Below are 14,127 nucleotides of genomic sequence, written 5' to 3'. Positions count from 1 at the left end.
ATTAGCTGGGGTCAAGGCACCTTTTTCTTGTCAGGATCCCGGTGCTGAAGCATCCCTCCCCTTCTCATTACCTAGACCTTGCAAACAGGGTTCCTGCAGTGTGGACCCTGGCACCTTGTTCACTGCTCTTGAGGCCAAGATTGGCACCCACCACAGCTCCTGTGTCCCTGGCCCTCCCTCTCTGCTGTCAGCTAGCTCCGAGTGGGAGCTGGTTTCCCTGGCGGGTCCTTTCCACTTTCTCCCCAGGCAGGATCTCCATTCACATACAGTGAATTGGGGGTTGGTTGGCCCTGGACTCCTCTCCTGCACTATATACTCTGAAGAAATTCCTCAGCCTTTCTGGCAGGTAAAGGGCACTCTCTTCCTATGTTTGTATCCCTTTAGTCTCTGCAGTGGAAATTTAGGAGGATGAGGAAGAAGAATTCAACTTGTGGGTTTGCATTACCACCTTTCACTGGAGGGAGCTTTATAGAGTCAGCACACTAACTAATCAGTGCACACAGCTGTGAGATTCAAGAGCTGGGAAGTCATGTTGCTTACAGCTGGTTTCCTCGGTGACGTCAGGAGAGGAGACATTGATGGCTTTGGAGCAGGGAGGGCCTGAGCTCCGTGTGGATAAGTCCATAGGAGCCCATGGGAGCTACAGTGTTCTTGGATGTACGGGGCAGCACTGTGGGAAAAGGTACCAGGAAGCAGTGGGCTGTGAGCGATGATGGAGACAACATTTGTGGAGCTTCGTTCAGGACACTTGAGCAGTGGGAAGGAGGGGAAAGAGTAAGGCTTGGTTATCTAGAAGACCTCAGTCTGAATTTGGGCTTTACCACGTGTTAACCTGTGGCCCACGAAGATCTCCTTATGTCAGAGCCTGTTTCCTCATCTGCAAAGTGGGTAATGATAATAGGACCATCCCCGGGGTCTTATGGGAATTGAATGAGGTGCTACGTAAAGACATTTAAACAACGCCTGACCTAGGTGTGCAAATCTGCATCAAGTCCTGGGCTCGTATTTGAGTAAAAAAGAGCTGGTTGGGGGCAAAATGGGTCTTTTCCTCTTCTTTCTATCCCATAGTATCTCCATTCCCCTTTCACTGTTTGGGATGACAGCTTAGCTCTCCCCAGTCCTCTGATTCTGGCCTGACACCACTTTCCATTCCAGCCCCGCCCCCCACAATCTGCCCCTGTGGGAACATCCACATGTTTGTTTTTACAACCCCCTTTCCCAATCCAAACCCATCTAAAATGATCTTCCTCCAAAGAGCTGTTTGCAAATCCACATAGCCTTGCCCTTCTCACAAGACTAGAGCATTTTATTGCCTCCCTGCATGTGTGAGGAATGGTTTCAAGGATAAAGATGTGGTCAGATGTTTCCATACATGGACTCCCTCTCTGGCTTCTGCTCCCCTGGGAGTTGGGAGAACTGGTGGCTGACAGACGGGTCACACACCGGGAAGCCAAGCACAGTAGATTTACTGGGGTAATATCTGCAGGTGAGATAAGAGCACATACATACAGAAATCCCTGGGCAGATATACTCAGATATATTACTACCCAGCACCACAAACACCAAAGCAGGGGGTGGGAGGTGTCAGGAAGTGACTTTGGAACATTCTCTAGAAAAATCCAAGGGCAGCTTTGGTGCTCAGAGATTCAAACAGAAAACTATACAAAACCAACCCATAAATATATATATATACAATATATGTGTGTTATATATATAAAATTGCAAAATAAAAGCCCAAGAAACTAATCATCAATCTGCACGTCTCAGTGGCTCAAAAAGTGTTAGCATAGAGAAAGGTAAAACCATTTGTGGGGCTGCTGCATGATCCGAGGGCTAGCATTTCAGTAGCAGGAAGAGTATTTACATGGAACCCCTATTTGAAATCTCATAATACTAGGACAAGCTAAACACAGACAAGGTATGTACAGGGAGACGATTGTCTGACATAGACATTTCACTGAAACCATCCACAGCTTTAGAGAACACCACACTATCTAGACGCCCACACCCTAGCCAGGCCAGCCCAGGCTCTGCAGGGACTCCGAGTTATAGCATAGATTGCAGGAATTTAAAGAGGGAGCCAACCATGTAGATCAAACAATCTCCCACAAAGCATGCCCAAGAAGCATGAGGTGGAGTTGAAATGTGGGGGTGAAGGTCCCTAAAATAGATTCCCATTTTATAAGGGCTTTGATGTATTTAAATGTGGCCCCTCTGTCCTTGGTTCAACTGTCATCCTCCTTCTAATTCACTTTAAAAGGAAGATCTGGCCTTTTAGCTTCTAAAAGTAATACAAGATGATTTGCTGGAGCAGAGAAGAGTTTGGGGTTCTTTTATAATTACTTCCCCACCCCGCCCCCACAACATTTTCTTTATGTGACAGAGGGATAGGGGACTTGCCACATCACAGCTGGCCTCATCCGACTGCTTGGGAAACGGGGTGAGACATGGAGCACAGGAGCCAACTACCTTGGGAAAGCTGCCCACACCCAGGCTCTGGCTCTGCCTCCACCTGAGTCCCTCCCTGTGTCAGTAAGAGTGACCATTTCTCTTCCATCTTCAGGACCGAATTTCTCAAAGTCATAACCCAACTTTTGGGGATATCTTAAAGGCAATTGGCACCCAACATCAATTTGACAAAACCTAATACCATCTAAGTATGAATCAATGCAAACCATTACTTCTGTATTTTTAAGAACACCCCCAACTGGAGATTCTTTCTAATTGTTCCTAAAAGAGAAGCTTGTATATATAAAAATGATGAAAGCTTTCTCCACAAAAGAAGGACTCCCCATCTGAAATCTCCATGTTGATTCCTGGGTGAGGGTAGCTCCTCACCGAGGCACAAGAGGGCTGGGTGTGCCTTCGTGACTGGTCTCTATGTGTATGCTCTTATTTTTGGCAAAAAGGATGCCCCATCCAAATGGATAAGTTGGAAATAATTGCTCTATTGCATATGCATTTTTGTATTCTAGCACAAGTGGACCTACGCAGATAAATAACCAATGCGTATATTTCCTTAGTCAGTTCAAGGTCTCTGACTTTTTGTGCTAAAGTATCCCTTTTGGAATAGATGTGGAACACTGGTGTCCCATCAGGTTTTGAATTGTGAGGTGCCCTGTCCCTTCTGCAGGAGCGGAGGGCATAAAAGCATCCCCTCTCTCGTTTCTTCTCAGACTCTGACCCTAGAGGAAACAGGTCTTACATCTCTCACCACTTGAGCAGATTCTCGAGGCTCAGAGTCAACTGCAATTGTGCCAGCCAGCTCAAGGGCATGTGCCGCTCCCCATGAGAGAAATGAGTAAGTGTTATACGCTTTGTCGTTTGTTCAATAGTCAGAAACGGAAATTTGGCCTGGAACTAGTACATAAACTTCACACTTACACAAAAGATGGCATATAGGCCAAATGGTGGGCTGTGTGTCCCTGTTACCCCTGTACATGCCTGCATGGAAAAATCCAAACTCTTTCATCTTTCAGATTTTCAGAAGTGAATTGTGCTCTTAGGCAAAACCATGCAACCAGAGAAGTGGCTTTATAGCATTTCTCCCCATGCTGACAAAGGCAGTAGACCTCTGTGACGACAGTGACTGACGGCATCTGAGCGATTGTCTTGCCACATGTGGGAATGAGTGACACCGTATTAGACACAGGGAGCAGGATTCAAGCCTCGGTATATACGTCAGTGGTATAAGGGCAATGCTTTCCGGGGGTTCAAACAAAACCCCCAAGTCCTTTAACTTATCATCTGCAGAAGAAGAACCCCATTTTCATTATAGGAGTGTTGAGGGAGATTATTGTTATCTGTGTATAACTTGGCCGATGTGGGAGTTTCTTGGTCACCTACAGGCCAGGAGGCTTTTATGGAGCTCACACCTGGGCTAGCGGTTGTCTCTTGGCAGTGTTTTTTACAAAGTTTGAGGGAAGGTCATGTGGTATAGATGGGTCTCCCACACCATTGCTGGGTGCCAGCCACCAGTGCACGAAGAGTCACTGGGACCTAGTTTGTCTCTCTGTAACCATCTCTCCCTCTGCCTCCCCACCCCCTGCCCATCTTCCCGTGGAAACAGCCTCAGAAACCTCTTTCCCAGCTCAGCCAGCCACAGCACAGCAGACTGGTTCCATCTCCTCATCCCTTTTCTGCCGCATATCCAAGCACAGTGGCTTTCTTTGAAGTGAACCCATTGCCTACCAATTCTGAGTTCTCCATATACACATTCTCTCCAGACAGATACTGGTCCAGGTTTTCAGCCACCTTTTATCCAAAGCCAAAGACAATGGCCCCTCCTGTCACCCTAAAAGCCTGTGACACTGTTGGTACTATATACATCTACTTCAATAATATCTAGTGCACGGCCTCGAGCCTGGAACGAAGCGGGCCACACCCAACACGTACTAGGGAAGAAGAAATTAGCAGACGGACTCAACAGCCTCTCTACACAAGTCAAAATATAACTGGAAACTCTGCTAAGTAGTAGCTCTTTGAATATTTCCCTCTCCTTGTCCAAGTCTCTTAAGATGCCTTAACCAAATAATCGGATGGAAATGAATTCTGTGCTGGAAGCTCACTATTTGCTACGAAGGACAATGTAAGTGTAAGACAGGCCCCCAAACATGGTTTAGTGCTGACGTTCCAGAAAGGCCTCATTTAATCCATTCTCCACTCAGCCACCAAAGTTTTTCTAAAACCCAATCCTGATGATGACTCAGCAGCTCCAACCCCTGTACACGATAAAGTCTAGCTCCTCCATACTTTCTACAAGTTTCTTTATGATCCAGCCCTGTTCACCTGTGAAACGAACCAGCCCATCTCTACCCCACCCCCACCTTACGCTTTATGCTCCAGCAGTCCTGAATTGCTGAGTGCACACATCATGGAGTTTCATGCTTCCATGCCTCTGCACATGCTCTTCCGTCATCACGGAATGTCCCGCCAACCCTGGACAATTCCGCTGCTTTGAAAACCTAATTCAACCATCACTCCTTTCAAGATGGTTTCTCTGGCCTGGAAGACAGTAAATCATTGCTTCCTAATGCCACCTCTGCACCACTGATCATTTTGTAACTTGTCCACATGCTTCTTTTACTGATGAACTTCCTGCAGGCTGGGACTAAGTCCTGCCCTCAGGCCCAGCCAGTGATGCAAGCTCATGCGTGTTCTTTGAATGCACGAGGACTGAACAAATGGATAAACATGAGATGGGCCCATGGCATAAATTCCAAGGACGATGCTCAAATTGCAGCAAGCTCTGGCATTTTCACTGTTGTAAAGGGAATGAAGAGAATCTGTTGAATGCAAAGTCAATCAACACCATCTCTGAGCCACTCCAACACAGAAAGCTGCCTCAGTGGATGTAGTCACTCCACCCTTACCATTGCTTGCCATTGATTATTCTAGTCACCATGATCGTTTTCTTTTAATGTCAGCATAATACCTGACCTTTAGTGGGTGCTTAACAAATACTGTGAAGGGATGGATGAATGAATGAATATGAAATCTACCTTTTTAAAGAAGGCATCAAAGCATTGGCTATTAAAGGCATTTCCCATCTCACAGACTTTTCTGAGGCAGTGGTGCCCCTGACCGTTGGGCTGTCCATTGTAAGACCTAATCAAAAAGTAGAAGGAGAGGGGCCAGAGTGTGGGGTTACGAGGGTGCGGGGGTAGCAGTTGGGAATCTGCACTAGAGAGACACAGCATTGGGTTTTCCTCAGTCATATGTCAGTTTCCTTCCTTCTCAAGAAATTACCCAACAACAGATGGTACATCCTACCCCAACCAGAAGGCCCTTGCCTCTCCTTTGTCAGAGGTCCACACTGGCATCGCCACCGTCCATGTTATCAGGAACTTAACATGCACTGATGAGAGAGAACAAGGTAGTTTCCTACCTTCATTTCAAGTGCTGACATTATGCAATGGAGACCAGTCACAGAAATGGTTCTGGACTAAAACCACCACCCTTGGGGATTAAAGTTTTCTGATCACCATGGCTGTTAAGAGCAAAGGCTCTGACCCAGACTGACTTTGGTCAAATCCAGGCTCTGGATCTTTCTAGCCAAGTCACCTGGAACAAGTGAATTATATTTTGGGAATCTCAGTTTCCTTACTCATAAAATGGGAATAATCTTACCTACATCACAGGATTATTATGAGGGCTAAAGGATATAATGTGTGTAAAGCCTGCACAGTGTGTGTGTGTGTGTGTGTGTGTGTGTGTGTGTGTGTGTGTGGAGTAAGGGCTCAAACATGGAAAATTATGATTAAGAATGCTCAAAAATACTTTTATAATAACCAGGACAAAAAGGTAAATTATCCTTTGAAGACACTGTGCTTTCAAGAGAATAGATTGTCTTTTTTTTTTAGAAGCCAACAATGTTCATTAATCAATGCCCCATGGAAGAATATGAAAACATAATGTTGGCACTTAAAACAATAGCTGTGGCTATTACCAGGCCCCAGGATGAACAGACAGTGACAGAGCCGGGGACACCCAAGCATTTATCTGATTAATCCTGAAGGGCTCATCTCATTCTCTGCAGGACCCAGCATGACTGAGTTGGAACTCAAGGGCAAGATGCCAGTTCCACTCTATGAACCAGTGCTTCTGGGTTTCAGAGAAGGTCAGGGGACACCTAACCACTGGACAGGAGTGAGACAGGTAGAACCACATTGCTCCATGTGTCATGCAAAGCTAGAAAGGCATAGCATTTCCTGTGTTGTTTTGATCCTCCTCATATAAGCCAACAGAAGACCTAAATTTCCCCAAATTTCTGCCCTGAGCACGAGACAACTATTTTCTAAGCTAAATTTGGTTTTACTTTTGAAGCGCCTGAGATACACTATTTGAATGGGTCAAGTACCTGGCTTCTTATATATATTAAATTATCTCCCATCCTATGGCTGACTTGGCTTGCCCTTACGTCTGCCAACTGTTACAAGTCTTCCATCGTCATTCAGGAGGTTCCATGAGGAAAGCTCAGGGTTAATGGTTGGGGAAGCACAAGCTAAGCCATCAGCCCTTGAGAACAAAGATAAACTTCTAGTGGAGGGGGCAGGTCAATCTGTCTGGTTACTGTGAGCAGCAAGGCAGGGACCCTATGGAAAAGAAAAAAGAGATTTCTAAACATACTGATAGCTCCACCAGCAGGAGATTGGGTTCCTGTGAGGAAAGGACCTTGTTCAGGGAAAGCCTCAGTCTGATTTAGTCTGAGCCTGTGAGAGCTTGTGGCCCACTCTGGCCCTCTGGCCCGGGGCTCACAAAGGCCGCCCACAACTAGGCAGTGTTGTATAGTGGAAAGAGCGCTGGACTGGGAGCCAGGAGACCTGAGCTCTAGTGCAGGCTCTGCCACTAACTGTGACCTTGGGAAAGTCACCTGATTTCTCTGGGGCAATTGTAAGAGAGGGGTTGGTCAGGCAATTGCTATGTTCCCCCTCAGAGTGTGGTCCAGGGTCCTACTCTATCCCTCCTTGGCCCTGTGCTTCAGGGATGGAGATGGGAGAAGGGGAGAGGGGAAGAGAGGATGCAGATGGGAGCCCCAGGATGTTACAAATCAGGACTCCACTTTCTCCTTCTTTTTGCTCTTTTTCAGAAAAGATGGTGTTCGGAATTTCTTTTTCTTCTTTGAGGGAGACTTGGAAGGTGAGCCTTCTGGGGACATGGGGCCGCTGGTGACAGACTCTGTTTTGTCCTTAGAGGTGTCAACATCCGTGTCGGCATTGGTGGTCATCTGGCTCAAGCCTTTGCTGAGAATTTCTTCTGCTGTCTGCTCGTCCTCCCTCCCGTTGACCACCACCCCTTCTGGCTGCGCTGTTTCAGGCTCCGTGGTGGCTTTGCTTGTTTCTGTCTTCTTAGCACCTTCTAGAAAAAGATCAAAAGACATCACCCATTAGACGTCATTCCAGTGAGAGCTTTTACCTGGGGTTACCAGAACCATCTCTAGGTAATTCCACAAAGTAAGTCTAGAGCAATGAGAGGGCAGGCTGACATGGTAGGGGCAGGGGGTCGGCAGGGCTCTCATCCAAACCTGCACCCCTTCCTCATGGCCTACCCTGGGAGCAAGCCCTTGGCAGGTCAGTAACTCTGGGCTCTTATCTACAAATGCAAACCAGTAATGGCGTCCAAATATGGCAGCAGGCTCAGCCAGGGCCCAGTGTGGAGATTTTCTAGGCACAGAACGAGGGAAAAGATACAGGTGAGGACAGAGGCTGTAGGAAGGGGAAGGGCCGTGTCATGTACAACTCAGTGGATGCATCTAGGAAATGTAACTGGTTCAGTTTCACCAGTAAATGTATGGCAATTGCACGTTTTTGTACCCATTTCATTTCTGAAATCAGTGAGGAACTTTTGGAAGAATGGCGAGTAACTTCTCAGTAGGCAGAGAGGGGAAGGCAGACAGAGAATGGAATTCCTGAGTGACATGGACCCTGTGCTTCTAAGCTATAAAGATTAACCGAAAGGGGAAGGTACCTGACTGTCCCATTCTAGCAGCCACTGCCCCTTTAGGACTGGCACCATCTTGAAGGCCAGATCCGCTTAAACCCCAGAATCTAAACCTTCCCGTGGCCCTTTCTCCCACTTCTTACTCTCATCTCACTCTGTATCCACTTGAGCTTTGAAATGCCTGGATGGGGAGGAAGGAAGGAAAATTATAAAACCACACTTTGAAAAAGAGAAAGGAATATAAAGATCGTCTATCTCACCTCGCCCCTACTTTACAGATATGAAAACTGAGTAAACAGTAAAAGAGGGGGGAGACATCCATGTACTACCATCCAGTTCAGTGTTCTTTTCACTACGGGACACTGGGGGGGGGGGGGTGTGAGGATGCGTTGTGAGAGTGAGCATGAGAGATATCATGAGAAGGAACCCCACACGCTCTGCTGTACGGCAATGTGGCTAATGGCGGCAGGTGGGGCTGGTGTTACAGACAGAGTGGGTGAAGATGGGCTTTAGGAAAAGCCTAGGGTTCTCGACAGGGGTAAAGACTGGGGAAATGTATGCTTCCATGGAAGATGGGACAGAGGCAGATAAATTTGGGGACAGTTAGAACAGACTGGTTTAACTATCGGGCAAGGTCTTATAATGAGGTCTTTTATAACTTCCGAAATTGGCTGGGCAAGTCAAAGTCCTCTCTCAGATGACTTCTTTCTCTCTTTTGGTACTAGAGACCATGGCCGTTGGCTCCCATTCCTACTGTCCAACCTGTGTTCTGTCATCATCTAACAACCAAGTTCTCCAACACCCTTGACTCCTACAGCCTCTACTTGCCTCCCCTCCCACCATGTGTTCCCACAGCTGTCACCTGGCAGTACCCTTGAATGCAAGAAACCAGTCCAGACCCAACCATCTTGGTGTCTATTCTCCTCACTTCACCTGTTAGTTGACCTTATCAACCTTGTGGTCCTTTGACCCCTCCCTGTCACCCCAGCCTGTTTCCCTCTGTCTGGAAGGCCTTTCCCTCTCATCTGTGTGTCCCCACCCAACCTTCAGCCCATACAATGAATCAGCTTGAGTGTTATCTCTTCCTCCAAGTCTTTCCTGACCCCGTCCCTGCTTCTACGTAGAATTGATCACTCCCTCCTTTCTATCCATCATAGCAACTGGAAAATAACCACACTTCCTTGTTTATGCCTACCTCCACCTCAAAACTGAAATAACTTAGGGCAAGACTGTGTCTAAATTATCTATGTAACTAGCTCATAGAAGATACTAAGAAAAAAATATTTGTGGAAGCCATGAATGGTCAAATGCATGGGCAGACAAATTAATGTGCGAACAGTTTTGTTCTAACCAAGCCAACACTGTACCTTATCTTCTTTTCTGCCTATCCCAGCCAGAGCCTTCTAAACTGAACGGGACCCAGCCACATACACAAGTGTGTGCTGGCCTTTGTCCCTGTACCAAGTCCACTGTCCCCACTCTTGTCCTCCTGGGCTTTTGTCCTTCCCATGATTCTGAAACCTCAGTCCAGGCTGTCACTACAGGCCACTCCCTTCGATGACCCATTAGGACATGTTTCTCAAGCTTGACCCTCTCAGATGATTTGGTACTTGCCTTCTCGCTCCATGAATGCAACTGCTCTGTTCAAGGATGGTGACCAGTAAGCAGGAGGAGGGGCAGGGGGAATCGGAAAAGTGGGTGATTTGGAGCAAGACTGAACTTGGCAGCCAGGGTCCACATCCAGACCCCTGTGAATTGGGAAACAAAGGGCTGAAAGACTAGCAGAATCTAGAGCAGAGCTTGTTTGGACATTCCACCTCTCATATTTAATTTTTTACCATCCCTCAGCCTCCAACTACTTGTTGTCCCTAGGTCATCAATGTCCCCTTCCAGGATGCCCACTCCTCCAGATTCCTAGCCACAACCCCTGGACAGCTCACTCTACTCCTGTCTGCCAGTCCAAGTATGTATCTCCCCAAGGTCTGACTCAAACCTCCCTTGACATTTGACAATGAGCTTGCCCTTCTCTAAACCTACTGCCAATATATTCATTCTGCATTTGCATGTGTCATTTACCTTTTTTTTTAAGAGCTCACACTTGGTTGTTGTCCCCACCCATATTAAATTTGGGCTGGCCCTATGGCTCACAGTAACCAACAGAATTCAGGGGAAGTGCCACTGAGCCAGCCAGCCTCAGGCTGAAGACTTAAGAAGGCCTAGCAGTTTCTGATTTTATAGTTCCAGGAGCCCTGAGCTGCCACGTGTGAAGTCCGACTACCCTGATGGAAACACACATGGAGAGTCCCTACAATCACATGGAGAGAGACAGACAGAGACAGACAGAGACAGACAGACAGACAGGTAGATAAGAGTCCCAGCCATCCCAGTGTCCTGGCTGAGCCTAGCCTTCCAGCTGCTGCTGCCAAGGCACCTGACATGTGAATGTACCATCTTTGAAGTTCCATTTGAGTCAAGCTCCCAGCTGACATCAGGAACAAAAGAACCATCCTGCTGAGCCCAGTCAACCTACAGGAGAACTAATTTCCATCAAATCAGTTCTTACTATATACCACGATTTAATAATTATTGCTGTATAACAAACTACCCCAAAACTTAATGGCTTAAAACAGCAAGTGGTGTATTCTCTCTCACCATCCCGAGAACATAGTACACAATGAGAACTAATTTGCCTAAGCACGTTATGAGGTCCTCATATGCATTAGCTCATTTTATCCTGATAACAATGCTAGGAGTTAGAAAGGGCAAGGATTCATGTTGTTCCTCCATTCTGCAGTGTTTTTAAGTGACTTGTTTGATGTGGCTAAATCAGTAAGTGGCAGAGCTGATCTTCTGGTGTTCAGTGCATGGCTATTTCTTTGCGGGCATAGCAGGTGCTCCTGAGGGACCTGGGGATGGAGTCAGCAGGGGCAGGGACAGTCAGGAGCTAGTCCGAGAGAAGGCGACGACAAAGATGGCCAGATGTGAAGAAAGAGGATATGAAAGACTGTCCTTCAGAGAGGCTGATAGGGTCAGGGTCAGGAAGACTGATGAGGAGTGACATTGAGGGGACTCACCACAAGAGGACCTGAGAGCATGGTGACACATGGTAAAAAAAAGTCACCCCTGATCCGATGGGTGTGTGAACTGTAAAAGTACAGATGCTGCTTGGAGGGGCAGCCCTGTCTGCCCTGAGGAGCTGGGCAAGGCCACCAACCCCACTGCACCCTAAACAGCTACAGCTTATGCCTCATCACGTGGGGTCTGCTTCAAGGAGGCCCATGCTCCCCAGCTCTGTGTGCGTTACAGAAAGAGTCTTCAGGGAACACCTTCACTTTTCTAACAACTTCGCTATACTCTCCACAGGGGCATAGATCTATACAGGAGAGAAGTGGGATCCTGATGGAGTAAGGATGACGTTAGGAAGTGGGTATCCCACCCATCACACAGCCTTCCTCCTGCCCTCTGTCCTGCTGAGCAGCAGAGGTTGCTTCAGGGGGCTTCCAGGAGCTAAAATGGAATTGCCAGCCCTTGTCCCACTCCTGCCATGAGCCTCCTCTCCAGCCTGGATTTCCTGCATGCAGTGGCTTGCATGCCCCGAGGGATGCCGGAGCAGCAGTCAGGTCAGGTGCTTTACGCATCCCCGTCAGGCAGATGGTTTCTAGGTCATTCTGGTTCTGGCCCACAGCCCTGGAAGAGGTCATGGGCTCTGTAGAGGTGCCCATGCATTCGAAACAAGGACATAGATGTGCTCCTGAGGGCCATAAGCACTTCACCACAGGGAGTGCCCAGGAGCTGGCCCCACTGCCCATTCACTGTGGGGGCTTGTTGCCCAGTCATTGTGGGTGGTGGGTCAAGTGTGAATATCCATGTGTGTGCAAGACTGTGTCATATGTATGTATATACTTCAGGGAAGCCTTGTTCATGCATAGCACATGTGGACTTGGTCATAACTTTTATAGCCAAGAAACCTCCTGAAGGCAGGGTTGTAAGTTGCAAAAAATAATAATAATTGGGGAGAAATATATTTATTTTGAAAACCCCTCCCTCCCCAATTGCGAGTGTTGGAGTGAGTTAGTAAACAGCGTCTCTATACTTACTACAGAGACAAGTACTCAGAATCGGAGGAAACTCCTTTGATGAAGGCACAAATGGGAAGAGAAAGGAAGACATTGTGGAGACAGGTTGACAACACCACGATGAGACACAATGAACACAAACAGTTGGGGCACATCCACTTGGGGCCCTGGCCTCAAGCAGATAGGTTTTCTCTAGCAACACTGGGTCTGCTCTCAAGGCAGCAATTCATCTGTGGAGGGTGCTCAGGGGTTGGGGGATACTAGCAGCTTCCACATATGTGGCCATTCAGCCCAGGAGGGAGAAGATTCCATCAGGCCACTAAGCTGCTGCTCCCTGCATGGCGGTACAGCTCTCCCTGGGCTCACAGGGGCCAGGAGAGGATTGTTAATGGCCAGAAGTGATTTGATTCCAGGAGCTCATTAAAGACCCTTTCATGATCTGGGTGGAATGGACTATGAAAGTATTATTATCCACCATAATATTATTAATCATAACCATAATTGGATCTTACATTTAAATCATGCTTTTACTCTTTCAAAGTATGTCTTCATCTATAACTTCCCTTATACCTATAAGAATCTTAAAAAGGGAAAATGTTAGCAGCCCCATTTGACAGACAAGGAAATTAAAACCCAAAGATTATCTGATTTTCTAAAATTAGCAGTTGATTTGGGCCTAGAACTCAATTCTCTAAATTAGTAGCTAGTAACATGGTTTTCCACCTGGCCTCCACATTAGATTCCCCTGGGGGCGGCGGATCTTAAAACTCCACGCTGCATGCCTCCCCAGCTCCACCCCCAGACAATTCAACCCAGAATAGCTGGGTATGGAACCCAGGCAGGCATCAGGATTGTTAAAACTTGCCATGTGATTCCCAAGTGCAGTCAAGATTGAAAATGCCCTCATCAGCCTCACCTGGGAGCTTGTTGAAAATGCACTCCCAGGTCCCACCCTGAACAGGCTGCACCAGAATCTTCATTTTAACAAGATTCCTAGGTGATCCCGGAGCACATTAAGATCTGAGGACTGGGCTGGTGCATCTGGAAAGGCCCATCAGCCAACCCAGTGTGAGTTAGAAGTGAGACGGCTGTGAGTCAGTCATTACCTTGTTCCTCATTGCTTAGGCCAGGCTTAAACTGTAATGCGTATGGTTACAGCTTGTGAATGGAACAAGCTTAAATTTGGTAACCCCTCTTCCTAGAAATGGCAGAGGGGGAAAACTGTTGAAAGGCAAGGTCCCTGTAGTGTGCACACCTGCCCTACCTCCCATGCAGACCCCTTCTTCAGCCTGTGGAGGCACCTTCTTCCCTCCCAGCTGCTCAACTCCACTCACCGTCTAAAGACTTGGAGGGAGAGACCATGGGGCTCTTTGTCTCTGACTTCACTGGACTCTGTGCTGGAGAAGCAGGTGCAGACTTTACAGGTGAACCAGGCTCCTCTGCAGCAGTTTCTTTCTCTCCTGAAAATACAGAAAACCACCTCAGAATAGAGGTCAAGCAGAGAAGAGACAGGCAGTGGAGAGAGAGAGAAACAGAGAAAGACAGAGAGAGAGAGAGAGAGAGAGAGAGAGAGAGAGAGAGAGAGAGAATTTTAAAAAACTGCTTTCTTCTA

General features: G+C 47.4%; 1 protein-coding gene across 4 annotated transcripts in view; it reads right to left on the bottom strand.

Annotated features, from left to right (window-relative positions):
* Positions 1-1,258: 1,258 nt before the first annotated feature.
* Positions 1,259-14,127, bottom strand: part of ADD2 (adducin 2) — a 99,309-nt gene continuing 86,440 nt past the window's right edge. For all 4 annotated transcript variants that reach the window (XM_088796097.1, XM_088796099.1, XM_088796098.1 and 1 more), the window contains 2 exons: positions 13,850-13,975; positions 1,259-7,857 (listed from right to left, as the gene is read on the bottom strand). In XM_088796097.1, coding sequence (XP_088652223.1) covers positions 7,550-7,857; positions 13,850-13,975 — 434 coding nt within the window. In that variant the 3' untranslated portion in view covers positions 1,259-7,549. The remainder of the gene's footprint in view (positions 7,858-13,849; positions 13,976-14,127) is intronic.

Source organism: Rhinolophus sinicus, chromosome 2, assembly GCF_057876585.1.
Source record: "Rhinolophus sinicus isolate RSI-liver-muscle chromosome 2, RSI-T2T, whole genome shotgun sequence".
In the NCBI taxonomy this organism is placed as follows: Eukaryota; Metazoa; Chordata; class Mammalia; order Chiroptera; family Rhinolophidae; genus Rhinolophus; species Rhinolophus sinicus.
The sequence above is the reverse complement of the archived record's forward strand: the minus strand, read 5'-3'. Positions and strand labels throughout refer to the sequence as shown.